This window comes from Somniosus microcephalus, chromosome 11 (assembly GCF_052327205.1).
Source record: "Somniosus microcephalus isolate GS21.2 chromosome 11, FLI_Smic_1.0, whole genome shotgun sequence".
Classification (NCBI taxonomy): Eukaryota; Metazoa; Chordata; class Chondrichthyes; order Squaliformes; family Somniosidae; genus Somniosus; species Somniosus microcephalus.
This window is the reverse complement of record NC_140997.1, coordinates 51,993,633-52,018,115: the sequence shown is the minus strand read 5'-3', so window position 1 is coordinate 52,018,115 and position 24,483 is coordinate 51,993,633. Positions and strand designations below refer to the sequence as shown.

General features: G+C 44.4%; 1 protein-coding gene across 7 annotated transcripts in view; it reads right to left on the bottom strand.

The window, feature by feature from the left end:
- Positions 1 to 24,483, bottom strand: part of ciita (class II, major histocompatibility complex, transactivator) — an 89,867-nt gene that overhangs the window by 44,672 nt on the left and 20,712 nt on the right. For all 7 annotated transcript variants that reach the window (XM_086000635.1, XM_086000636.1, XM_086000637.1 and 4 more), the window contains exons 2-6: positions 12,435 to 12,578; positions 5,763 to 5,855; positions 5,553 to 5,618; positions 4,537 to 4,602; positions 1,266 to 1,352 (exon numbers count right to left, since the gene is read on the bottom strand). In XM_086000635.1, the coding sequence (XP_085856761.1) occupies positions 1,266 to 1,352; positions 4,537 to 4,602; positions 5,553 to 5,618; positions 5,763 to 5,855; positions 12,435 to 12,578 (456 nt within the window). The remainder of the gene's footprint in view (positions 1 to 1,265; positions 1,353 to 4,536; positions 4,603 to 5,552; positions 5,619 to 5,762; positions 5,856 to 12,434; positions 12,579 to 24,483) is intronic.

Sequence of the window (24,483 nt, the reverse complement as noted above, 5' to 3'; positions counted from 1 at the left end):
CCACCATTTTCATCGTGCTACCACCTTGTTCCCACCAGACGATAGGGATTAAAATAGGGATAAAAAGAAAATACTGCAAGATTTGGAAATCTGAAACAAGGAAAATGCTGGCAGCATCTGAAAAGCTGTGGTTACTTAAGAAAGACACCAGAGTGCAACAGGTGTCTATGGAACCACAACTCAGGAAAAAGTCAACACTTTCAGGATGTGAGGAGATGGTGGAAAACAACAAGAAAAACACACTCCACTTTTTTCCCCAGTTACAAGCATGTTAAGTTCCCTATCTCGGTCACACTCCCCTGAGCACTGAGCAGAGACCGGGGAGGAATTTTAACTCTCGTTGCTGGGCGGGAACAGATCAGGTGAGCAGTTGAAATGGAGTGACTCTATTTCCCGTCCCGGTCCCGTCATCTCCGATTTTAATGCCATTGGTTTTGGCAGCAGATGACGCACTTGCCGGACTCAGGAGGTGGCCTCATACATAAATGCTAATCAGGATCCTTGGACGTCAATAGAACCCCAATGGCATTTTAACTGGGGCTTGAGTGGGGAGGCTGCCACATCGTCAGCTGGTGGGAAGGACAAAGAGGACCTCCAGGTAAGTGAAAAGGATTTTCCTTGTGGGCCTCTGGGCCCCACAAGGAAAATCCTGCCCTCCCCCCACCCCCCGGCTCGGCCTCCGCCACCACCCCCCTCCACCCGCCATCCCTCCCACGAGACCCTCCCAAAACTTCCTCCCCGCCACGGCAAAACACCCCAGGCTTGAAACATAGGCCAGTGAATGCATCCCACCCCCTCCCAAGTCCCCAAGTTCGTCCTCATATGGAAGTAGAAGCAGAAGGGTCTGGAGGAAAGAAAATCATCCTGGGTCACTGTTAGACGCCTCCTAGTGGCACAATTCAGAATTGGACTGACAGAGCCCCAGGAGCGGGTTTCCTGTAATCCTTAGCGATTGTCCTTTTGGTGCATGAAGCTAAAAAACCCACAAAAATAAATGAGGTGAGAAAAATAACTTGAACATAATTTTTTTTAAAAAGAGCAGAAACCACAAGTTGTGGTTTTGGTTCCCAGTGTCTTCAGTCGCTTTCCTTTTTATGACTCTTGAAATGTGTGTTGGTAAAGATTATTTTGGGTCCCAATGTTCTCCCGCTTTTCAACACGCCCTTCCCCATTATTCAAAATGCTTCATCCTGCTGTATGATCTCCGCAGTGTCTAGCATGATCTCGTATCACTGAAGCCGGGCAGTGCTGAATGGTTGACTCACCTCTCTTTCTGCTTTTTGCTTTTCTGCAGGATGGGGCAATGGCATTCTGGCAGAGTGTTTCATTATCTGTGGAATATGAACTGTAGCCTGGTGTAATAGATTAAAAAGCACAGTTTAAAAAAATATCTAATAAAAGTTATCTATTTCTGTCCACAGTCTAACAAAATCGCACGAGAGTACAAGTTATGCCAAGCATTTTATTTCCCTGTACCGCTTGTAAGGGACTCCAAAACTAGGGGCCATAAATATGAGATAGTCACTAATAAAGCCAATAGGCAAGTCAGGAGAAACTTCTTTACCCAGAGAGTGGTTATAATGTGGAACTCACTACCACAGGGTGTACTTGCGCTGAATAGCATAGATGCATTTAAGGGGAAATGAGATACATACATGAGGGAGAAAGGAATAGAAGGATATGCGGATAGGGTGAGATGAAGTAAGGTGGGAGGAGCCTTGTGTGGAGCATAAACACTGGCACAGACCAGTGAATGAAGTAAAACCTAATTATACACAGGCCTGCATGACAGCATGTCGAGTCCTAGACCAGTGGTTCTCAAACTGGGGTATGCGGAGACGTTCCAGGGGGTCTGCGAAACATTGATGAATTATTCGTTGGAGAAGATCTCTAAAAGATTAGAGACTGTAAAAGTGAACCAGCCAGGATCAGGGAGGAGGCGGGACCAGGGCGTTCATATCTGGGTTCCTTCCAATGACATCACTGGTGTCTGTGGGAGGAGAGCGGAGGGAGGTTGGCTGGTAATGCGACGAAGGGTGACTGAGAGAAAAGTTTCGTCGCGAATTGCTAAGTTTTAAATTTCAACCTAGAGTGAGTCGCCATCGTTCACCTGCTGGCTTCATGCGGTTTTTATTCGTTACTCAAACTTTTCCCGAGCCAGTTTGTGCGGGATAATCTTGGATCATTAAAGTTGGCAATTTAAAACCGCTGCTGGGCCGCATCGAGCCGAAATCCCGTTACCGCGGCAGCACCAATTGATGTGCCGGGAAGGTCTGGAAAAGTTGCGCGGTGGAGGAAGGGTGCGGGGCTGTTGGAGACCCAGGGTCCGTCAGGTTGCCCGGCTGTTGTGTTTTTATTTTTTTTGGGGTGGGGGCGGGGGAGGTTAGTTAGGGTTCGCGTGTCACTGGCCGGAGACGGCAGGGTACGGACTGGCTGAGAGCTGGAAATGCAAGGACCTGCTCCTGACCCACTGGGATTGCCCTGACCGTGAAAAGGAAAAGTTTGTTTTTGTTTGATGTGGATGTTGGCAGACGGGTGTGACGCAGACGATCCCAATCACTAAAGCAGCGGCGTGTTTTGGGAGGGTTCTTTTTTCGTATTGAATTCTTTTTAATTTCACTTCTTTAGCTCTTTGGCATTGTTCGTAATTAAAATTCGTAGATGAGCAGTAGTTTTTAGGACGAGGTACTTAAAACAAATGTAACAAGTAGAAAAGTGAACAGCAGGCACAGCTTGAAATAAATTGTCAAACAATAGACAGACTCTGCAGTGAGCAGCAGGCACACCCATCTCACTGATATCTAAGTAAACACCCATTTTCTTAAAAGCATTTTTAAAACACTCTTTACATACAGCATTTTCATATTATGAGTATTATATAGTATTATAATTTAGATGGGGAGGTCCATGATTACTAATAGACTTGAAAAAGGGTCCTTCAACCAAAAAAGTTTGAGAACCCCTATCCTAGAGAACTGACTGAACTTACATAGAATGTTCAGCACAGAAACAGGCCATTTGGCCCAACTGGTCCATGCCGGTGTTTATGCTCCACATGAGCCTCCTCCCACCTTACTTCATCTCACCCTATCAGCATATCCTTCTATTCCTTTCTCCCTCATGTGCTTATCTAGCTTCCCCTTAAATGCATCTATGCTATTCACAAGTACTCATTGTGGTAGTGAGTTCCACTTTCTAACCACTCTCTGGGGAAAGAGGTTTCTCCTGACTTGCCTATTGGATTTATTAGTGACCATCTCATATGTATGGCCCCTAGCTTTGGACCCTCCCACAAGTGCAAACATAGTTTCAAAAGATATGTATGCTCTATGAATACTTTACATTAAACTCTTTCATAGTTCTTTTGCTTGTACACATGATTATCTCTTATCTAATGGAAGCTAAGACTAACTGGGTGCGATTTTCATGTAACACGTATATCAAGCAGGTGGTGGGCAGTGCCCACTACACCCACCTGATAATATCGACAGGAAGCCCAAATGATTTTCCTGGTCGGGCTTTATTGTAGTATTAACAGCGAGCTGCCAGGGCTATTCGTGCTATCGATAGGCAGTACAGCAGGTTGGGAATTCAAGCAGAGCAGCCGCTATTTAAAGGCAGCCTGCACCTCTTAAAAGGGGAGGTGCACTTTTTGACGGGTAAACTTTGGAGCTGTTTTTTTCATGCTGAGAATTGAAGATGATTGCAGGGCTCCTAGGTTTTTAAGATGGAGCTATGGAGGAGGTTAGCAGTGGGAAGGAGGCCCTCTTTCCCACTGATGAGTGCGGGCAAAATAGCACAGTAGCAGTGGAGAGCGGTAACTAATGACAATGCAAGCAGCATAGCTCCCAGGACATGGTAGCAGTCTCAGAAGAAGTTCAATGAACTAATCAGAGCTGCTAAAGTAAGACTCCCATGTACACCTCTCTTACTCTCTGCTAAGCCCTGCGCCTCAGGCTAAAACAGGTGTAGGACCCTGACTTGAATATTTAAGGAGCCGACCGCCTGTTTCAGGTGGGTGGGCTACTCGCCCACGAAAATTGCATCAGGCGGACCTTGGGCGTTAAGAGTGGCAGAGGTGTCCCCGATTTTCACTTGCTGGCTGCCTGTTTTTCAAGCAAGAAATAGGCAGTCAACGGCACGGACACGTTGGGCCGAATGGCCTCCTTCTGTGTCGTAATTTTTCTATGAACAGTTGACAATCACCCCCATGATGTCATCCCTAAAACCAGTGGAGTTTGCACCTGGAATTCTGAATCATTATGCAAATAAGATTAGACATATAAATTACATCTCATCAGCAGTTGGGATTTTGGCAGGTTTTGCACCTAAAGATTAAAACTGCCCCTATTTCCTTTTCTCACAGTCTATCATCAGGTAGCAATAACCTTACTGCAGGCATAGAGGTGAGCGAGAATGAGGATAGTCTGATTGATCAAACGACTCGACTTAGAGAATGGTCCTACAATAAGTAGATTGTCTTTTGCCTCCATACTAATGTACACCCATACACTCATTATTCATGAAGAAACTTACAAGCAGCGTTGCTTAATGGAGTGCTTCTGACCGTCAGTTCCTGTGTGTCAAGTAGCATTTCTTCATCTATAAAAGGTACAAAAAAGGGCATCAAAAAGTCATCGGCGTTTAGCTATTTATTGTCCAGACAGGAATTTTGCTGGCAGTCATTCTTGGGGTGAATTTCCTCGGGGCTTGTCCCGTTGCACTGCCATAACTTTGGTGGGAGTTGGGCGGAAAGCTCGCTTATGAGGAAATTGACTCTTTGATTCCATCCATTACTTGCATTTGAAAACAAACATAAAACACACATTGCCAAAGTGCACATCTACAGCAGATGCTCTGGGCATCCCTTCTGAGCTTACTTAATTGTAATGATAACTAAAACTTCAAGATCAAACTGAATTTGGCAAAAAGACATAGAAATGAATGGAATGAAAATCAGGCGGGTCCTGTAAAGCGATAAATGATTATTGATATAACAACAGAAAATGCTGGAAACGCTCAGCAGGTCAGGCAGCATTGTGGAGAGAGAAACAGAGTTAACGTTTCAGGTCTGTGACCCTTCGTCAGAACTCATCGGCCTGAAACGTTAACTCGGTTTCTCTCTCCATGATGCTGCCTGACCTGCTGAGTGTTTCCAGCATTTTCTGTTGTTATTTCAGATTTCCAGCATCTGCGGCATTTTGCTAAATGATAATTGATATGTTATTTCAGCACACAGCTCACTTATTATTTTCATAAAAGTCATATTTGTTACTTGAAGAATTTTTAATCCCCTCCTAATCCCCTGCACCCTTCCATACTCGACTATACTAGGCCTCTACCATTACTGTTCTGTAGCTTGATACTGGGAAGTCTGTGAGAGTGGCCTGGGGTTACGCTTCCTCCAATTGTCCCTCGCTTCCTGTGGGAAACACCTCACTGGATACTACAGTAGACAGATCATCGTATTCAATGTTTAAAGATCTTTGGAGACATAGGTTAGAATTTTGTAGAGAACTGTTCAAAAAACTTTAGCAGGTAGATAAACTTACCAAAATATTGCTCCAGTGCTATCGTGTTCAGTGGCCTTGGATCCTGTAAATACTTTAAAATTCCTTCTGTACAATAAAGAGATGACACATTTGTTAATTAGGTTGGAGACCGTGAACCATATTTAACTAATCCATTCCTAAGCTCTCTGCTTCTTTTGTCTGTTTAGAAAGATTGCTAGGGAGAGAATCAGTCAAAGTGATAAAATTTACCTATTCCGCCTTCATATTGTTCGCAACTTGCCCCCAGCTCGCAGAAATCATCTAAAATCTCTGTCGATAGTTCATAATGATTCCCATCAAGACCTGCAATGGGTAGGAAAAAGAACACTCAGCCATGTTTGTGCCGGAGATCAAATCCTTACTGTCTTGTTTTGCACACTTTGTACAAAAATAATAAATTGCAGGACAACGGAGTATTACAGTTTAGACTCTTTTATGAAGCATCAGGTCTGTGATCTCAATCATACAGCACAGTGGGGAACAAGATGGAGTTAGCACCCCTAGCCTGGGTCTTCCAAAACAATAGTAGTCCTTACAGATGCCTGCAGGCCAATGACAACTCAGCATGTGATCACGTGAATAAAAGGTATTCCTTACAGATGCCTGCAGGCCAATGATAATTCAATACGCAAATGTTACACTTACAATTTAGAAAAGCAGTGAAAAAGTTCCTTAAACTGCCACACCTCCGATTGAAGGGAAAACTTCTCGTCTATTGAATGCCGGTTATGTATGGAGAAGAAAAAAAATTGAACCAAACAACAAATCAAAGGAATAAAGAGGAAGGAGAATGAGCCCACACAGCACAGAACGAGAAAGACACAGAGCATGAAAGAAAGACAGCAAGATGGATGTAACCCAACCTGCCTGGCATGAAAATCGACTTACCAGCAGTACATTCCCAACGGAAACCCGTCCACTGCTATTTTTACTGTGGAGCGGACTCAGGTCGCAAACTCACCCACCAGAAAGACCACAGATTTTTGTCTCATGATTAAATTCAAATACGGATCCAACTGTGTCATTTGCCCCCTTGTTGCAATTTTAACTGGGCGAGTGAGAAGCCCGCCCAACACAAAACCGCTGAGTAAAACTGCGCAGGAGTGGCCTCACAAACTGACCAATGTAACTGGGAGCTGAATGTAAAGGGGCTCTCCTTCATCTTTATTCCTTTGTTTTGTTGTTTCTTTCTCTCCATACATAGCCAGCATTCACCTACAGGCACTTGGGTCATCAGGACCCGTACGCCAGCTTTCACTGCTCTGCTCCCTGAATCTCTTGCTACTACTGCTCCCTTTCACATAACCTAGGCTGACACTTCAGTAGAAGGCTGAGCAAGTGTTGCATTACCCCAGGGCTAGCTCTTTGAGTAAGCGGCACAAGGGCATGTTGTTGAAGGAAGCTGGGTGAGTAGATGCAGTGCATCATGTAGATCGTGCACACTGCAGCCACAGTGGAGGATGGTGGATATTGAGCTTGGTGGCCAGACCCTCATCAATCAGACTACTTTGTCATGGATGGTGTCAAGCTTCTTATTTAGAAATTGTTGTGGCTGCTCCCATCAAAGCGAGTGCTGAATATTACATCACACTCCTGACCGGAGCCTTATGGAGAGGCTTTGAGGAGTCAGCTCAGTGATGATGGCGCTACTGAAGGTCAGGGGGGAGGTGGTTGGTCCATTTCTTGTTGGAGATGGCCATTTCCCAGCACTTATGTGGCATGAATTTTACCTGTCATTTGTCAACCCTGGCCTGGATATTGTTTAGCTCCTGCTGTAAGCTGGGAAGGGCTTTTTTTTTTTTTTTAAACAGAGGCCATTTTCGGGAGCGGTGACAGCGGAGGTTCAGTGAGTATTTCAACTCACTTTCACGGGCTTTTTTTTTTTTTTTTTTTAAACAGAGGCCAGTGTCGGGAGTGATGAGAGCGGAGACTCGGAGTAATTAAACTCACTTTCGCGGGCTTTTTTTTTAAATAAACAGAGGCTTACCAATCTCGCAGACCGGCGGCGGCATTCCAGAGCCACGTCATGATTCAAAACGTGATGCGGGCAGGAGGAAGCAGCTGATTGGGTGGGTGAGTACTTATACTACTCTAGTTTGACAGTTAAGGTTCATAGTTTATAAAGTTTAGAAGGTCTTAATTCTGTGGTTAAAGTTTCTAAGGTCTCTGTTGTGTAGCGGGGAGTGGTAGGAAACAAGGGCCCTTGAGTATATCATTTAATTGTACTATAAATCGGTGGTATTGATTTACTTTAAGTTAATTAAAGGGTAAGTCATGGCAGCAAAGCTTGGCCCCGTGGCATACTCCTCCTGCACAATGCGGGAAATCAGGGACACGTCCTGTGTCCCTGACGACCATATGTGCAGGAAGTGTATCCAGCTGCAGCTACTGGCAGACCGCATTGCGGTGCTGGAGCTGCGAATGGATACATACTGGAGCAGTTGCGATGCGGAGGACGTCGTGGATATCACGTTTAATCAGTTGGTCACGCTGTAGGTAAAGGCTGCACAGGTAAAAAGGGAATGGGTGACCGCCAGGCAGAGTAGTAGGCGCAGGCAGGTAGTGCAGGGGTCCCCTGTGGCCATCCCCCTCTCAAACAGATATACCAATTCGGATATTGTTGGGGAGGATGGCTTATCGGGGGAAAGCAGCAACCAACTTCCTGGCACCATGGGTGGTTCTGCTGCACGGGACGAGAGGAAAAAGAGCGGGAGAGCTACAGTGATAGGGGATTCCATTGTAAGGGGAATAGATAGGCATTTCTGCAGCCGCAAACGAGATTCCAGGATGGTATGTTGCCTCCCTGGTGCAAGGGTCAAGGATGTCTCGGAGCGGCTGCAGGGCATTCTGGAGGGGGAGGGTGAACAGCCAGTTGTCGTGGTGCATATAGGTACCAACGATACAGGTAAAAAACAGAATGAGGTCCTAAAAGCTGCATATAGGGAGTTAGGAGGTAAATTAAAAAATAGGACTTCAAAAAGGTAGTCTCAGGATTGCTACCAGTGCCACGTGCTAGTCAGAGTAGAAATTGAAGGATATTTCAGATGAATACGTGGCTAGAGGAATGGTGCAAGGGGGAGGGATTCAAATTCCTGGGACATTGGTACCAGTTCTGGGGGAGGTGGGACCAGTATAAACTGGGCGGTTTGCACCTGGGCAGGACCGGGACCGATGTCCTAGGGGGAGTGTTTGCTAGTGCTGTTGGGGAGGATTTAAACTAAAATGGCAGGGGGTTGGGAACCTGTGCAGGGAGACAGAGGAAAAGGAAGCAAGGATAGAAGCAAAAGACAGGGAGAAAAGCAAAAGTGGAAGTCAGAGCAATCAAGGGTGTAAATCAAACATGGTCGCAGTAAACAATAATTCTAAAAAGGTCCAACAGCGTTAAAAAAACAACCCTGAAGGCTTTGTGTCTTAATGCGAGGAGCATTCGTAATAAGGTGGATGAATTAGCTGCACAAATAGATGTAAACGGATATGATATAATTGGGATTACAGAGACATGGCTCCAGGGTGACCAAGGCTGGGAATTCAACATCCAAGGGTATTCAATAGTCAGGAAGGACAGGCAAAAAGGCAAAGGTGGTGGGGTAGCATTGCTGGTTAAAGAGGAGATTAACACAATAGTAAGGAAGCTTTGTTGTGTAATTTAATGAAATGTAATTCTACATTAGCTCTGATGTGGAAGCTGTATGGGTAGAGCTGAGAAATACCATGGGGCAGAAAGCGTTAGTGGGAGTTGTATACAGACCCCCAAACAGTAATGCTAAGGTTGGGGATGACATTAAATGGGAAATTAGAGATGTGTGCAATAAGGGCACAGCAGTTATCATGGGTGACTTTAATCTACATATAGATTGGGCTAACCAAATAAGTAACAATACTGTGGAGGAGGAATTCCTGGAGTGTATACGGAATGGTTTCCTGGACCAATATGTCGAGGAACCGACTAGAGATCAGGCCATTTTAGACTGGGTATTATGTCATGAGAAAGGATTAATTAGCAATCTTGTTGTGCGAGGCCCCTTGGGGAGGAGCGATCATAATATGATCGAATTCTTCATTAAGATGGAGAGTGAAGTAATTGATTCAGAGACTTGGGTACTGAATTTAAATAAAGGAAAACTACGATGTATGAGGCGCCAGTTGGCTAGGATGGATTGGGGAATGTTACTTAAAAGGTTGACGGTGAATAGGCAATGGCAAACATTTTAAAGACCACATGGATGAACTACAGAATTTGTTCATCCCTGTTTGGCATAAAAATAAAACAAAAAAGGTGACTCAACCGTGGCCAACAAGGGAAATTAGGGATAGCATAAGATCCAAGGAGAGGACATATAAATTGGCCAGAAAAAGCAGCAAACCGGAGGATTGGGAGCACTTTAGGATTCAGCAAAGGAGGACAAAGGGATTAATTAAGAGGGGGAAATAGAATATGAGAGCAAGCTTTCAGGGAACATAAAAACTGACTGTAAAAGCTTCTATAGATATGTGAAGAGAAAAAGATTGGTAAAGTCAAGCGTAGGTCCATTGCAGTCAGAATCAGGGGAATTTATAATGGGGAACAAAGATATGGCAGACTAATTAAATACATATTTTGGTTCTGTCTTCACAAAGGAGGACACAAATAAACTCCCAGTGATGTCAGGAAACATAGGGTCTAATGAGAGGGAGGAACTGAATGAAATCAGTATTTGTAGGGAAATGGTGTTAGGGAAATTGATGGGATTGAAGGCCGATAAATCCCCAGGGCTTGATAATCTACATCCTAGGGTACTTAAGGAAGTGGTCCTAGAAATAGTAGATGAATTGTTGGTCATCTTCCAAAATTCTATAGACTCTGGAACAGTTCCCATGGATTGGAGGGTAGCTAATGTAACCCCACTATTTAAAAAAGGTGGTAGAGAAAAAACGGGGAATTATAGACTGGTAAGCCCGACATCGGTAGTGGGGAAAATGCTAGAGTCCATTATAAAAGATGTAATAGCAGAGCACTTGGAACAGTGACAGAATCGGACAAAGTCAACATGGATTTACAGAAGGTAAATCATGCTTGACTAATCTACTGGAATTTTTTGAGGATGTAATTGGTAGAATAGATAAGGGAGAACCAGTGGATGTGGTGTATTTGGACTTTCAGAAGGCTTTCGATAAGGTCCCGCATAAGAGACCAGCGTGCAAAGTTAAAGCACATGGGATTGGGGGTAAGGTACTGACTTGGATAGAAAACTGGTTGGCAGACAGGAAGCAAAGAGTTGAAATAAACGGGTCTTTTTCCGAGTGGAAGGTAGTGACTAGTGAGGTACCGCAGGGATCGGTGCTAGGACCCCAGTTATTCACAATATATATTAATGATCTGGATGAGGGAACTAGATGTAATATCTCCAAGTTTGCAGACGACACAAAGCTGGGTGAGCGTGTGTGCTGTGAGGAGGATACAGAGAAACTCCAGTACGATTTGGACAGGTTGGGCAATTGGGCAGATGCATTGCAGATACAGTATAATGTGGATAAATGCGAGGTTATCCACTTTGGTGGCAAAAACAGGAAGGCAGATTATTATCTGAACGGCAATAGATTGGGAAAAGGGGAAGTGCAACGAGACCTGGGTGTCCTTGTGCACCAGTCGCTGAAGGTAAGCATGCAGGAGCAGCAGGCAGTTAAGAAGGCAAATGGTATGCTGGCCTTCATAGCGAGAGGATTCGAGTACAGGAGCAAGGATGTCTTGCTTCATTTGTACAGGGCCTTGGTGAGACCACACCTTGAATATTGTGTGCAGTTTTGGTCGCCTTATCTGAGGAAGGATGTTCTTGCCATGGACGGAGTGCAGCGAAGATTCACCAGACTGATACCTGGGATGGCAGGAATGATGTATGAAGAGAGATTGGGTCAATTCGGCTTATATTCGCTAGAGTTTAGAAGAATGAGAGGGGATCTCATTGAAACTTATAAAATTCTAACAGGACCAGACAGACTAGATGCAGGAAGGCTGTACCCGATGGCGGGGAAGTCCAGAACCAGGGGTCACAGTCTAAGGATAAGGGGTGAGCCATTTAGGACTGAGATGAGGAGGAATTTCTTCACCCAGAGAGTGGTGAACCTGTGGAATTCTCTACCATAGAAGACAGTTGAGGCCAATTCATTAAATATATTCAAGAAGGAGTTAGATATATTTCTTCAGGCTAAGGGGATCGAGGGATATGGGGAGAAGGCAGGGACAGGGTACTGAACTTGGATGATCAGCCATGATCGCATTGAATGGCGGAGCAGGCTCGAGGGGCCGAATGGCCTACTCCTGTTCCTATCTTCTATGTTTCTATGTTTCATTACCAGAGGAGATGTGAATGGAGCTCAACACTATAGGATCATCAGCTCCTGACCTTACAATAGAAGAAAGATCATTGATAAAGCAGCTGGACATAGTTGTGCCAAGGGCACTGCCCTAAGGAACTCCTTCAGCAATGTCCTGTAGCTACAATGTCCTGGACAACCATGACCGTCTCCTTGTGTGTCAGGTATGACTCAAGCCACTCAAGGTATGGGCTTCTCGTGGGACTCCTAACCAGCAGCCCAATGTTGGTAAACGACCACTATGAAGTTAAAAAATGAGCAAAGAAAACAAATAATTGTACGCTGGAAACAGTTTATAGTATGCAAGTGGTCTATTGCATATTGTATCAGTTAACAGACTGTGTGTGCAAAAAAACACAGAAATCAAAGAATCCTCCACAAATTAATTTTCATGTTCAATCGGAGGCAGCTGTCTCAAAACATGTCCGATTCTGCTTGCATAAAAATGCTTTTAAAGAATCTGTCTACAGATGCATCGCACTGATAACGTGCAAGATTCGCTTATTTCCTAAAAGCTGCTAGAGCAGAGACCTGTTCCATGAGCTGCTTCGCCATTCTGGACGCAGGTGCCAGGCACAGCCATCGGTGCAGAGCAATGTTCCTCCTGAAGCGAAGCCAAGTAGCTGTGGTCTTTCAGTAATGGTAACTCGATGGTGCAGCTTTGACTTCTCATGTCTGGGAACAAAAAACAAAATGCACAGAAATTGAAGATCATGGCACAAAATATCAGCACCACAAGACCAGATGATAAATCTGAGCACAGCATTTTGGATTTGCTTAACTGAAACTCTTCTCATTTCAACACATTGAGCAACGGGGGATACTTGGTTTAAATATATATGTAACACAATGTTACAAAACACTCTGCTGAAGTGAAACAGAAAGTAACCGAGACAAAACACTCACAACATCACAACCAAGTCAAGTCCAAACATGCTTTTCTGAAGGCAAATCAACAGCCAGCAATTACTTTTGCAATGTTTGTTTAAGTGCAGCAACTGACTAGAGAGTATGTAACCTTAAACAAGAAAATGTGTATTTTTGTCATGACATTTGCTGGCAATTCTGCTTAAAATTCTACGGGCTTGTTCTAGCCCTGGACAGGGTCAAAGTGATGTTCTGGTCACTGATGGGGAACTTGTGCCTGCAAGAGGTTTTCCTTTAACTCCCAACACAATTGTAGTGAGTCTTCCTCCAGGGTCTGAGCCATAAGTCGGTGGACTGGAGGGGAGGAGGATTCACTCCAGAGGTATCAGTAATATATTAATTAAAGAGTAATGCTCTCCTCTGCAACATGCTGTTGAATAAAATGTGACACTGCATAGTACAATACTTCAATCCAGGTAATTCTGTCCAGTATCACCGCAGCTCTACTTCCCTAAGCTCATTGTGAAAGCCTGCCAAAAACCCACTGTTGCAAAGAAAACCTGGCCAACAATGAAATGAACCTACTCATCGTACAATCTCCACCTGAATTAGTTGTGCAGAATGATACTGGTTGAAGTTCTAACATGGTAACCCATCACAAGGTTGAATTAACATTGACTCAATGGTTTAAAATTAGCTCTGTTGGTTTATGGTGACATTGCAACCCATTAACAGGTCACTTCATTGTAAAAAAGTTGGTCTACATATTACCCGTGAGCTATTATATATAATAATGGCTGGTCATCAAGATAATCTGACACCTCCTGATTCTGATGCTATTCTTCACTTCCCTTAAAAAGTGACCTTCAAAACAGGCCCAGTGTGATACTGTCCTAACAAACTATGCTATGGAATGCTCGTACTATCTCTTCCTGGGTTCTTCATCTCAATGGTGCTGTTGAGAGAAAGTGAATTAAAACAGCCATTTCTCCAGAGAGATACAGGGCAAATCAGACAAGCTTTAACTGCGCTCTCACACTTCCTGCTGACAGGTTACAGAGTGCCATTCAGGGAGAACTGAGAGCAGGTCTGTTTAACAATCTTGGTCAGGGAATGATGTGTAGTACGGCAGTCCTAAATTTAGTGAGATAGAAATGTTTGTAATAGTGATTGAGAAAAACTGTAAATGCAGGAAATCTGACATAAAACCAAACGCTGAAAATATTAGAGTCTGATGACACCTGAAAACAAGATAGTGTATTTTTTTAAAAATCTACTTTACATGTAGATGTCATTTTTCCTGCATATTTGTGGGGAGGATTCCATGAGAAAAATGGCCTTTGCCTCACTTGTGTGGAAAAATACAATTCCAACTTTGTGTGCATGGCATACAAGATGATTTAAATACATACACTGCAATCACTAATAATGGGAACCGTGAACAAGATGGAGCAATATGCACTAGACTTGGCTATTCCTCTAAAAAAAATTGTTAAATGTTTGTTCAATTACATCTATGGTGACATTACTGACTTGGCAACGGTTTTGAAGTACCTGAAAAAAAAAAGTTCTAAAAACTCAACTTCCTAGCTCCACAGGGGCACTGAATACAGACAACAGGAAGTCATGCTAAACTTTTACAAAACACTTGTTAGGCCTCAGCTGGAGTATTGTGTACAATTCTGGGCACCACACATTAGGAAGGATGTACAGAGGAGGTTTACCAGGGATGAGAGACTTCAGTAACGTGCAGAGTTTGGAGAAGCTGGGATTGTTCTCCTTAGGGGAGACCTAATGGAGGTATTCAAAATTGAGGGTTTTTTTGATTGAGCAAGTAGGGAGAAACTGTTTCCTCTAGCAAAGGGCCGGTAACCAGAGGTCATAGATATAAAATAATTGGCAAAAGATCTAGAGGGGAAATGAGGAGAAATTACTTCAGAGAGTTGTTATGATCTGGAACGCACCACCTGAAAGAATGGTGGAATCAGATTCCATAGGAACTTTCAAAAGGCATTTGAACATCTACAGGAAACTTTCGATTTACCGGCACCTAAATAACCGGAAATCTCGGTTAACCAGCAAAATTCAGGAGTAGGTTCAGGTAACTTTTATTACTTGCCTTCCTCCATGTGTTGCTGTGCAAGGGTGTGGCTGCAGCTGTTGCTAAGCTACAGAGACGCTTGCAACTTGTGGCCATTGTTTTGAAGCACAGGGTTTGTTGCTTTATACGGAGCTCTTAGCTCCATATCTTTTACTATAGCGTTCGGTTATCCGGAATTTTTGATGAACCGGCACCACGTCGGTCCCGTCCGTGCCGGATAAAAAAAAAAGTTTCCTGTACTTGGAGAACCAATTTTCAGGGTTATGGAGAAAAAGCTCTTTCAAAGAGCTGGCACAGGCCCCCTTCTGTGCTGTAAGATTCTATGATCTCCAGTGCTGCTTAGGTGAAATCTCTATTTAGGCTGAACCATGCTCACTGGGGAAGAATTAACCACATGTATTCTCACTCTATTTGTTACTAATTTATGTTACTAATTTGCATGACATATACCCACAGGCTGCGAATGACGCACCGATCATGTACATGCAGATAAACAAAAGTCATGGGTGAAAAGGCACCAGTGCGTGAACAAAATGTGGCTGCAACCATGCACATCCTCACGTAGAATGGCAAATGTTGTGCTCCATTTGAACATAAATGCTTGCTTGTCATGAGGAGATGTTGCAATATTTATTAGAGGTTAAGAACATAAGAAATAGGAGCAGGAGTAGGCCATTCGGCCCTTTGAGCCTGCTCTGCCATTCAATGAGATCATGGCTGATCTTCTGCCTCAACTCCATTCACCGGCCCTATCGCCATATCCCTTGATGCCCTTACTAGTCAGAAATCTATCAACTTCTGTTTTGAATATACCCAATGACTGAGCCTCCACAGCCCTCTGGGGTAGAGAATTCCAAAGATTCACCACCCTCTATGTGAAGAAATTTCTTCTCATCTCAGTCCTGAATGGCCTACCCTTTATCCTGAGGCTGTGGCCCCTGGTTCTAGACTCCCCAGCCAAGGGAAACATTCTCCCAGCATCCACCCTATCAAGCCCTGTAATAATTTTGTATGCTTCAATGAGATCCCCTCTCATTCTTCTGAATTCAAGAGAATACAGGCCTAGTTTACTCAATCCCTTCTCACAAGACAGTCCCGCCATCCCAGGAATCAATCTCGTGAACCTTCGTTACACTCCCTCAGGTCAGACAGCATCGTGGATTAGGCACTTTACAGCCTTCTGGATTCAACATCGAGTTCAACAATTTCAGACTATAACCTCGGCCCCTATTTTTTTCTTTCCTTTTCCCCTTTTTTCTATGGCAACTATTGATGATTCTGCCATTGCCATTTACACCTCATCTAGAGTCACCTTTTGTTTCTTAACTTGTCCCATTACCATCTCCTTTTGCCTTATACCATCATCCCTTTTGTCTTTTAATCTCTCCTGCCTTAGGTGTCAGCTGTGGCTCAGTTGGTAGCACACTCACCTCTGAGTCAGAAGGCTGTGAGCACATAAAGTTAGGCTGAGGGAGAGCTGCACTGTCAGAGGTGCCGTCTTTTGGATGTGACGTTAAACCGAGGCCCTGTCTGCTCTCTCAGGTGGACGTAAAAGATCTCATGGCACTATTTCGAAGAGCAGGGGAGTTATCCCCGGTGTCCGGGCCAATATTTATCCCTCAACTAACATAACAAAAACAGATTATCTGGTCATTATCACATTGCTGTTTGTGGGACCTTGCTGTGTGCAAATTGGCTGCCGCATTTCCCACATTACAACAGTGACTCCACTTCAAAAGTACTTCATTGGCTGTAAAGCGCTTTGAGACATCCGGTGGTCGTGAAAGGCGCTATATAAAAGCAAGTCTTTCTTTTTAGTCTTTCTTTTCCAGCCTAGCACAGACCTTCCCTTCGTTCTTTCCTCCCCTTCCCTGCCCCTACACTTGCTTAAAAATCTGTTATTCTCCAACTTTTTCCAGTTCTGACGAAGGGTCATCGACCCAAAACGTTAACTCTTTCTCTCTCCACAGATGCTGCCTGACCTGCTGAGTGTTTCCAGCATTTTCTGTTGTTATTCCTTTATGGTTGTGTTTATTTACTAAAAAAAAAGGTAAGCAACTAAGGTCTTTAATAAATTCACTCGTCTTTGTAAACTTAACTGCACCAGTGTTATTAAGATAAAACCAGGCACATTATGTGTATTTGTAATCTGCAACTTTAAAATGGTCTATAACTATCATATGACTTATCAAATCTTCTTTCGCAAATAGATAAATATTTAAATCTCCACGCTTTGCGGTAGTCTCAATGATAAACTGGGATTCTGCTTCTCAAGTCCGAAAACTTGCTGAAACATAAGAAATAAGAGCAGGAGTAGGCCATACGCCCCCTCAAGCCTGCTCTGCCATTCAATAAGATCGTGGCTAGTCTTCTACCTCAACTCCACTTTCCTGCCTGATCTCCAAATCCCTCCCTTGATTCCCCTGGAGTTCAAAAATCTATCTATCTCAGCCTTGAATATACAGGAAACTCTCATTTAAACGGCACCTAAATTATTTGGAATTCTCTATTAACCGGCAAAATTCATACTCCAAAAACACCACCTCAATAACCGGAAATGTTGCCGAGTCCGAGTCTCCCGCGGTGGCCGAGTTAGTCAGTGGGGGTAGTTCTCCAAACTGCCACTACTCGGCTTCTTGGCGCTGTCGGAGGTCCGAACACCTCAATAACAGGAGTCTGACTCTCCTACGGTGTAGGTGAGTACCCAATTACTGTATACTGCACATTTCTTGATTTTTTAATTTTTGTTTGTTAAAAATAGCCTCGATAGAGAACCCTCTCCGTCATTCGGAATTTTTAATCAACCGGCACCATCCTGGTCCTGTCGGTGCCGGATACCAAAGAGTTTCCTGTACTCAAAGACTCAGCATTCAGCGCTTTCTGGGGCAGAGAATTCCAAAGATTCACAACCCTCTTGAGTGAAGAAATTCCTCCTCATCTCAGTCTTAAATGGCCAACCTCTTATCCTGAGACTATGCCCCCTAGCTCTAGACACTCCAGCCAGGGGCAGCACGGTGGCATAGTGGTTAGCACTGTTGCCTCACAGCGCCAGGGACCCGGGTTCAAATCCGGCCTCGGGCGACTGTCTGTGTGCAGTTTGCACATTCTCCCCGTGTTTGCGTGGGTTTCCTCTGGGTGCTCCGGTTTCCTCCCACAGTCCAAAGATGTGCGGGTTAGGTTGATTGGCTATGATAAATTGACCCTTAGTGTTAGGGGGATTAAATACGTGGGGATAGGGTGGGATATGTGTTGGTGTAGGGGTTACGGGGATCGGGTGGGATATGTGTCGGTGCAGGCTCGATGGGCCGAAATGGCCTCTATCTGCACTGTGGGGTTTCTGTGATTCTGTGAAACAACCTCTCAGCATCTACCCTGTCAATCCCCTTCAGAATCTTGTGTGTTTCAATGAGATCACCTCTCATTTTTCTAAACTCCAAAGAATATAGGCCCATTCTACACAACCTGTCAAACGGAACATCTCAACGTTCAGTGTTAATCATTTTATTCAATAAGCCGGTTACAAGAGCGACATTCACTGCTCCCCGAAGTCTATCTCACAGCGTCACAGGATGCTGAAATGCAAAGGTGTGGCTGGACCAGCAACATCGTGTTCTTCACCCACCCGGGCAGCAGGCTGCCTCTGCCCAAACAGACTGCCTAGCCTCTTCTATACACACACACTAAAATTTGTCGGAGACCTTTATCCTTGAAAGGGGTTTGTCAATCCTTTAAACCCCGCATCTGTCCACAGAAAGACAATCGGTTCCAGGGAACCGCGTCATCAACAGTAATACCCCCGTTGATCATCGAATATAAAAGCAACAGGAAGTTAACGTGAAATCATTTTAGAAACAATCTGAAGATTTGGCGGACCCCTTGAAATCTTCTCGCGGACCCCCAGCTGAGAACCCCTGCTGAAGAGGTGCAGAGTAATCAGTCAGTAGGGCGCTTTCCCAGGGCCGAGCAGACTGGATCAACTATCAGGTTAGTTTGAAATTTGGTCTCCCATCGCTTTCAATGGAACTGCGTCAAATTTTCAGTCAGCAACATCACAAAGTGGAAAGCAGTGAAGAGGAGACTCAATCTAAAATGCTATTTTTTTTTAATGCTTTACGAACATATAGGAGGGAATTTTAATCTAAAAAAGTGAGTGCGTTTGGGAGCGGGTGGTTAAAAGGGCCGAAACTGACAGCGGGTCGGGAACATAACGTAAGAAATAGGAGCAGGAGTAGGCCATTTGGCCCTTCAAGCCTGCTCCGCCATTCAATAAGACCATGGCTGATCTTCGACCTCATCTCCTGCACTATCCCCATATCCCTCGATTCCAACCCACCGACTTCCACTTTTAACTGCAGCGCTTTCGACTGCATGCGAGAAATCCCCATGGAAGAGGCGGGTTGGCAATTAAAAGATGTCGAGAGGGAATTAGGAGCTGTTTTAACTGCAGATTTGAGCTTTGAACTCTGACTGCACAGGTTTCCCGGGCTTTCTGGAACTCGCCAGTGAAAGCAAGGCGAGATGTTAGCGCGAATTGAGGGGTCTGACCAAATGACAGGCAAACAATCCTATAAGTACTCAGACCTCACGCCTGCTTCCTTGCCTAAGCGAAAGGCTTTTGCTCACAGGACTTGTTCAGAGTGTGCTTTTACTATTTTGCAGGTGATTTCCACTACTTGAGGTCATTTCTCTACCTTGGATTTTTGTGAGCCTGATCTGCACTTTCCATCTGTCAAGCATCAGTTCAGCTTGGATGCCGCTTATGCAGCTTTACCTTGGAGCTCAGATGAGGACCCAAGATGAGCAGCAGCAGCCTCCTCCTCACCGACCTGCCGCTTCACAGGAAAAGGAGCACAGGGGTGCAGCTCGCAGGAGGCAATACCCCCAACACAGGGTATATAGGCAGGGGATCAGCTTCCTGGACATGGCGAAACACCAGTGCCTCAGGGTATCGCGTCAGGTGGTCACAGACATTTGCAGCCTCCTGGAAGAAGACCTCCTGTGAAGCGAACCTGGTGGGCACACATTGCCAGTGGCCGTCAAAGTCACCACTGCTCTCAATTTCTTCGCCTCTGGCTACTTCCAGGGATCTGCAGGCAATATCTGCAGAATCCCGCAATCTGCTGCCCACAAATGCACTCAGGGCCGGCAATTATGTACACTTTGCAACCAATGAGGCCAGCCAGAATAAGTGGGCGCTCGGCTTTGCAGCTCTGGCTGGCTTCCCATAAGTCCAGGGAGTCATTGATTGCACACGTGTACCAATCAAGGCGCCCCCAGATCACCCTGGAGTCTTAGTCAAATGCAAGGGATGCCACTCCATCAATGTTCAGCTCATACGCAACCACAGAAAAACCATCATGCAGGTGCGTGCAAGATTCCCAGGCAGCTGCCATGATGATTTCCTCTTGCATCAGTCCACCCTCCCAGAGCTCGACCGACCTCAAAGCAGAGTTAGCGGCTGGCTCGTTGGAGACAAGGGCTACCGCCTGAAGATGTGGCTGATGACACCCATTCAGAGCCCAAACAACGAGGCCCAGGAGAGATACAATTAAAGCCACCTGACCATGAGGATGGTCATCGAGCAAGCAATCGGAATGCTGAGGGTGCGCTTTAGGTACCTGGACAGATGGGAATGGGTGCACCTGCAAGGCAAGTACGTATGAGGAGTGATGTGCTGAAGTTGGCTTGGGAAGCAAATCTCCCTGCGGGCCCTTACAGAACGCAGCATCAGCTCTATGGAGGCATGATTTAAGCGAGGAGCAGCCTTGCCACATTGGGACGCCATTAATGCAGTCGCTTCCTCTGTTCCCCCACCTGGACAATCCTTCAACTTTCATCTTCGCAGGGTCCCTTTAAATAGTTCAGCTGAAATAGACTCATGCGTGTCATCATCACACCCGCTCGTGCTAATTGGTCGGGAAACCCGGAAGTCAGATGCTGATGCAGTGGCTTCGTTAAAAAGCCACTGACGAACAGGCTGCTGAAACCTCCGGGGGCCCCCATGCGCTACAGGGCTCCCCTGCTGCCAGCGAGTCAGATTGTTAAAATCTAGCCCATACTTTTTCATCCATAGATTGAGCAAACCTTTGGGTAGTAACTCCCTCAGGAGCAATATCTTCAAGTAAATGATCTTTAATTCATATTTTCATAGCTTGTTATACTAGGATTGTCACATATATTGAGCATCACCAGCACAAGGACTGCAGTGGTTCAAGAAGCCAACTCACCATCACCTTCTCAGGATGGACAATAAATGTAGCATTGCAGCAACGCCCACGTTATATGGTCAAACATTTTTTTAAACTCCCTATTGAAGAGGTTTCTACTGAACAAAGTTCAACCGGCGCAACATCAAACACCTCTGCACTGCTGAATCAAATTGTACTCGCGTTTACAATAGCCACTCGCATTGAATTATTTGATGGCAGTTTAGGGGATTTTCAATATAGTGGCTAGTCATTCTGGAAAGGCATGTGAGGGCTTATACGCTCTATAGGCATGTTAAAGTACACGTCACACGCACAATAGTCAACACTTAAAAAAAATACATATTCTGTCCCCATCATGGTCAAAGAGCATGTTAAATTATTACCATTACCGTGGAGGTACAAAATTAACAAAAGAAAGCAATGTACTTCACCTCATATCACATGTGTAACATTGTTAGGATACAATGATTTTTTTAAATTTCCATTAAAAAAAGTTTTGCTTTTATAAAGTGTCAAAAGTAACACACTTTGTAAGATGAGGCAAAATTTGGATACCTTCAATAGGAAAACCCCAAAATATTGAAACGCCCAAGTGTCACATGGCAGCATGGGATGATCGCAGCGTGACAAGTTTATATAAGCAGTTGCCATTTAAAATGTGAACATAGGAATTTAAAATAGAACTATGAAAATACAGACAGAACGGATGACTGTAAGACGGGACTAAATTACATCTGTGTCCTAATTTCATTACCCCATCCCACCCCTCTTGCCCTCTAACCCCGATTCACCTGAAGGCTGTACTTGGTCTTGACTCCCTATGTACATAGTCACGTCAACAAGATCAACTAGTACTTTCTATTTACAATCTACCCTTTTTAAAATCAACATTAATTTGAATTACGTAATCATTTGACTTTTTTTTTTAAGCACTAGATTTCCAAATTTCTACGTTATTTATGTTGCTTAATTTGAATTATTGGACAATGAGTTTTAATGCAAAAAATGACTTTCAATGATAAAGATGCAGCACTATATACCATATGTTAACACTGTAGGGTAGAAATTCCTGTTGGTGCTCACCCACAAATCCTTCCAACACTCCTTAATTGCAAATCTCATGTCTAGTTATGGACACACAGCTTTAGGTTGGACAGACGTCTCTCACTCTATGTGCTCCTTAAACTTCTAACACATCAAGACTACTTTCTCAATTGTCAGGACGTCCTGGCATATAATAAATGGAAACACACTTCAAACTGGAAGATAACAGACAGTGCTCACACTTTGTAGAATGCAGAGTGAGCTTGAGGAGGTAGCACACAAAAAGAGGTTAGAGGTGGCAGAGAAGAAACCTACTATCCAGAGGGCTAGCTATTCCTCAGCTGCCGTACCTAGCCATTTCTGACCTCACAAGAGTCTGCACATGAAAGAACATTGCTGTCTGACCAGGATCACCCATAGCCATCACTTGAATTTGTCCTAATTTCCTTGCAAGGCCTGGGCAGAAGCGTGGAAGAGTGCACTGGCCGTATCTATGCAGTCTTAAAGGAAGGGGTCTCTGCACTGCAGTCTACTGGATTAGGTGGCAACTCCAGGAGCATCTGCAGCAGAGGCATAGATCCTAAGCCCAGCGGCAGTATCTCTTGTGAATGCTCAGACTGCTACTGTACAAGCCTTGTGTTACAATCTACAAGAGGTTCTTTTGTCTGTCTTCAACATGGGAAGGGATCAAAAGGAGAGAACTTTCAGGCAGGGCTTCACAAACGTCATTGGTGTCCTCAGCCCTGCTCCCATGCCGATTTGTGGACATGCTGAGGGAGTGCCCAGCATCATGAGTCCCGTCAATTTTGGGGGGGAAAATCCAACTGTGCAGACAAATTGGGTAGCCCTCATCATTCTGTTGTTGGTGTCCAATGAGAATGCTGTGCTGAATAAAGCATCAGTCATTTTTTGATACATCTGTGGCTAGCAAATTAGCTTCTACTGCAAACCCTTATGCTGGAGGTTGGCTGCTGGTCTCCTTGGGCCATTTTCCGATGTTGAAGGTTCTATATAAATGCAAGCTGTTGTTGAAACAGATGACACAGCTCCTTGTTGATCCTGAGCTGATAAGGGCACTGCTCAGCCATCATTGCCAGGTAGCTGTGCCTGCGTCTTCACATATAATGTGTGGCATTTTGGAAGGTGCAGCCAGGCCTGCTCTGGTGCTATCTAATAACACAGGCATCCTTTCTTTGTTTATCTTTGTCCTTTTTTATTCAATCAAGTGTGAAGAGAGCACCGGAAACAATCGCCAAAGCTTGAAAGTGCATGACAACAAAACCAGTACACATGCAACTTTCCAACATGCAAGAACTTGGCTATCCTTAATACACCTAATTAAAATGGGACCTGATGGCATACCACACATGCAGTGAGTGGGAACCGAAGAAGTGAAGACTCCTCCCTTAGGTTGCATGCAAGGAAGCACACAGCCAGCATGAAGGTTTTACACAAATTTTCAGTTGTGCACAGCAGGCAGAAAGCAAAACCACAAAATTTCTCCCCCAACCTGCACCCTTCTCACTGAGGGCCATACCAAAAAATGTTGGGGCCCTGGGAACAGGCCCTTGCGTTAATGCAGCCCTGTTCCCACTGGTATAAGAGCTACATCAAGAGGAATTTCCTAGGCCAAAGGTGGTTGAAAGTCAAACCATTCACTTGGTCCTTACAATGCAGCTGGTGCAAGGCCATCCTCTTGAAGTGCCCTCACACCACAAAGCCGAACCTAAACCAAGGCCAATCTGGTTTCACATGTACTGCATATTTTGCATTGCTGCCAAATTTTTACACAGGTTCAAAATATGCAGTATAACTGGCATGCGAGTCATTGAAGTTCTTCAATTGTTCTCATCCTTTGAAATGAATATTAGCATAATCAGTTACGAGAAATTATTGATAGATTTCCATGTTAACATAAACAAAATCACTTCATGTGAATGGATATGTTCACAGCCAAATAAAGTTAATTATTTCCATAAAGGTGTTGGGGGGGTTCACAACGCTGAAATAAAATATGGGTGTCGTATTGTAACTAAAGAAATAAGTTGCATTTATATAGCACCTTTCTTGTCCTCAAGATGTCCCAAAGCATTTCACAGCCAATTAATTATTTTTAGGAATGTAGTTATTCTTGTTACGTTCGCAAACATTGCAGCCAATTTGTAAACGGGAACATTCCATAAACAGCAAATAAGATGAATGACCAGTTTTGTTGATGTTAGTTGAGTGAGGAGTGTTGGCCAGGATAGCAGGAGCACTCAAGTTCTTCTATGAATAGTCTCAGGGGATTTTTTTTTTTTTTTTTTTTTATAAATAAAACAGCCAGCTGAACAGGCAGACCGAATCAGTTTAAAGATAC